Raw genomic sequence first — 4064 nt, forward strand, 5'->3', positions numbered from 1 at the left:
AAATTTGAATTGGAGGGCTGACGCCAGCCTGGCGTTAGTAATAACGTCAGTCCATAACTCAGGCTCACGCTCGGGCTAGCTTTGCTTTCAGGACAGCCCTAGCTGCTGGAATCGATTTTTAGGGCCTCCCCCCAACCCAAGCAGTTGGAAATGCTCTTAATGGAAAGTATCGTAGTGTTTGAACCATATTCCTTCTTCTTCTTTTTTCTGGTACAGAGCCATATTCTTTTTCTTTTTTTCTTTTTTGTTTTTTCCCAAATTAAAGAACCATATTCCAGTTTAACCTTAAGACTTTCGCTTTGGTATTTGTTCCTCCATAACCTTTGGAAAGCTCCAATGTTCCCTCGTATGTCTTGTATTTCGCCCGTTTGTTGACATGATGAGGATGCATATTTTATGTAGATGGCTCTTCTGCGTATTGATTGTGACCAGAGAAAAATAAAGGAAGTAGAGAGAGAGAGAGAGAGAGAGAGAGAGAGAGAGAGAGAGAGAGAGAGAGAGAGAGAGAGAGAGATGCAGAGACGGATATTGTTATTGTGGTTTGGATTAAATGCAGGTGAGCGAACAAAAATGTCACTAAATTTACTATTAAATTAATAGAAATTATGACAAAAGAAGATGGTAAAGGGCAAATAAGAACTTCTTAAAAGCTCATGTTGATCAAACAAATAATTGAAGCCCAACATCGCTTGTATAAAAGAATAATTGAAGGGCACAATGTGAAACACAGACCATAGTTTACAGCTATTCCTTTTTGTTTGTTTGATCTTTTTTTCGAATGAGACACTTTAATGTAGGTAGGAATCTTAGAAGATATGGAAAACAAGCAATCTTAGAAGATATGAATATAGGAATATAGTTATGAGAAAATGTGCAAGTCCGAAGGCAAGATTTACCTGAGTTGTTGTTTGGGCAAATTGATGTCAACGGCCTATTTAAATAACAAAAAATTTTAATTTAAAAAAGACCAAAATTTTTAGAATTTTGTCTCTTTACAAATTAAATTTTTGTATTTTGTAATAATTTTTTTAAAACTATTTTGTGCAACAAAAATTGCAGAGTGAGCCTCTATACAAAGAACAAATGTTCATGAGACTCAAGGAAAGAATTACAAAGAATGCATAAAGTCTGTCTACAGTGGCTAGCCTACCTTTGATTGATGGCTAACCAAAGAGGATGAAACTCAGACTAGGATTGAGTCCCCATTCAATTTTGCACCAAACAAAAGACTAGGATTGAGTTCCTAACAGGAATCAGATGCAAATTCCTAACTTTTTGCCTCAAATTGAAGAAAAACCCCCAACTTTTGCAAGAATTAAACCAGAAACTCAAACTCATATCAATGATTAGTTTCCAATCAAAGGTCAATAAAAAAAAAATTATAAACAAAAAAATACATCATTCGGCATCTAACCCAAAAGAGCAAGACAACAATCATCAAAATATAAAAATATTTAACAATAATATCAAAAACAAAAGACTCAGAGACAAATCTGAAGCTTTTTTTAGTAAGGAGAGAGAGAGAGAGAGAGAGAGAGAGAGAGAGAGAGAGAGAGAGAGAGAGAGGAGAGAGGAGAAGAAGGAAAATCAAAGATGACGAATAAGGCAAACCAGAGAAGACGTTCGTTATAAACTCATGTCTGGTGATGGGTTCTGGAACAACTCTTATTCTGGAATAGTGTCTAATACCCATATCCAATCCATGATATATTTTAAGCTCACCAAACAATGGTTAGGATCCATGTCCATTTTAATTGAATCTATCTAATCCAATCCGGCCAATCAAACAGGGCCTATAGCATTCTAAAGAACAAGTGCTTAGAAGGCCAGAGTTCCATTGGGAAGTGATTAATTATTCTCATTGAGCGTGGCAAAAGCAAATACCAATAGATTCCCATTGACCAAATGGAAGACTAACAAGGGTCCCAACTCAAAGGCAAAAGCCCCCAAAAGGGTTCCAATTGTGATCATGACAAAGGAAGGTGTTTCTACCATCACCCACAGTGTCATGAATTAAAAGATCTAGGAAGGAACAGAGGATAGAAATTTCCTCCTATTCCAGGAACAAGCCGGGTAAGGTTTAGCAACCCAAAAGACAAAAACAGAATGTGCTTATAATTAAGTCACACAAGAACATCAACCAACCAGGTACATGATAAACAAAATGCAGATCCATAATTAAGTACAAACAGATCAACCACACATCATTGGCAAAATGCCTTCTTTCACACGAAACATACCATAATTTAACTGGACTCCTTAGTTATCTATCACAAAAGGTAATCGGCGTAAGTAAACCTGTCGTCCATGATCTTACACACAACCTCTTTAGACTCCTTGAGCTTTTTGATGCTCTTGATGAGCTTCTGGCGCTTCACTGCCATTGATGGAGGTTCCTCCAGCATCCTCTCAATCCCAGCACCATGGTTAGGTCCCAGTAGCTCATTCATAATCTTCATCTCCAGGTCCTTGTTCACAAGGTTTGAAACACTCAGCTGCAAATGCAAACCCATGATATCAATCAACCTTCTCAGCACAATATTCCAATACGCAGTCATCCGCATTTTCAAGTCGAAAGCTTGAGACAACAGGACATGTGTGTACTTCCTTAGACCTCCAACTTCAACCATCCCAATTCCCTTTACATTTATGTTTATCTCAGCGTCACGCAAGACCTTTTGGATGAATGTTTCTTGTTCAGTCATGAGCCTATGCCATTCGGATAGATATTCCGGATTACATGTATAATCAGTTAGTTTCTCCATTTCCACTATCTCCGTCATCCAATTGATCGACCTTTCTTTCATCTTTTCAATAAGATTATGGCCTGCTCTTCTGGCAGACAATTGAACATGGTAATAGTTTTCTGTATTTCTCCTTAACACAGACAAAACCACATCCTCAATATAACTCCAAACCTGCTCAACAAACCCAATAGGTATGCTCGAAATCCCCTTAACTTTACCCTGCAAAACTATAAGAAAAGCATTGCGCGGAACAAAATTGGGAAGGTTGATACCTTTGGCCTCCTCCAAAATCGCAATCTCCTCCAGTAAGAAATTACTTTTGGGGTCACTCACATTGCACTCGTGAAGCTGATCTGAGCACTTATTGAGCATCTCAACAAGCCTAGCCTTGCAATGCATGTGTTTGTCATCCGGGAACTCATCAAATTCTCCCCTCACAAGAATTTTCTTAAGTGATTCTTTGGATGTTCCAATGATCTGCATAACAGCAGTCATGGCCTCAGCAACAGATGACAGCTTTTTCGGCATTTTGTTGAGCTCTGAAAGGTAAGAATTCAGCTTGTCATTGATCTTCTTTACAATATCAGGCAAGTTTCTAGCTATGCTAGCAGCTTGAATTTGGACCAACTTGTCAGCCAAAACCTGAATTCCAACCACAGACTTGTCAATCTTTGAAAGAAAAGGATCAGTTTCAAATAATCGATCCTCAATAGTCCTCGCCTCCTCATACGTTTCATCTCGAATCCGGTTCCTTACGCAGACATAGCCAAGACCAATATGCACATCATCAGCTGTAACCTTCTCCAGCAGTCCCTCTGGTGCCATATCAACCTTTGTAACCACAGCCAGAGTCCTCTCACCGGTTTTATCCACACTCCGCGACATACTAATTGACTCACATGTGCTAAAATCAGCAGAAGCAGATAACACATTCAAAATGATGCTCTCTTCGGGCTTTATGTACTTCATGATTATATCTTTGATTTGATCATAGATATTCTCAGGCTGGCCACGAACTGGAACCCTAGTGATTCCAGGGAGGTCAACCATGGTCAAATCAGGCACACCATTCTTCTTCACCAACAAGGTCAATGGGGTGGCTGAAATTCCCTTGCTGTCCCCAGCAATCAGATTGGTGGCATTCACAATGTCCTCAGAAATGTTGTCCTCATCGGTGTGCTCAACTCTGCCTGTTGAAATATAAGTGGTGAGCTGATGAGAGTGTGATTAAAGTCCCTAAGCTGAAATGGTGTATTCACTTAGTCTCTAAAATAGGCAAGTGTGAGGCGTCAGTTAGTGTTAAGTGGCTATAGCCAC

General features: G+C 39.1%; 1 protein-coding gene across 1 annotated transcript in view; it reads right to left on the bottom strand.

Moving 5' to 3' along the window:
* Window positions 1-2094: 2094 nt before the first annotated feature.
* Window positions 2095-4064, bottom strand: part of LOC117617515 (dynamin-related protein 4C-like) — a 2303-nt gene continuing 333 nt past the window's right edge. Inside the window, exon 2 of the mRNA XM_034346916.1 lies at window positions 2095-3937. Within this exon, the coding sequence (XP_034202807.1) occupies window positions 2271-3937 (1667 nt within the window). The 3' untranslated portion in view covers window positions 2095-2270. The remainder of the gene's footprint in view (window positions 3938-4064) is intronic.

Source organism: Prunus dulcis, chromosome 2 (assembly GCF_902201215.1).
Source record: "Prunus dulcis chromosome 2, ALMONDv2, whole genome shotgun sequence".
NCBI classification, from domain to species: Eukaryota; Viridiplantae; Streptophyta; class Magnoliopsida; order Rosales; family Rosaceae; genus Prunus; species Prunus dulcis.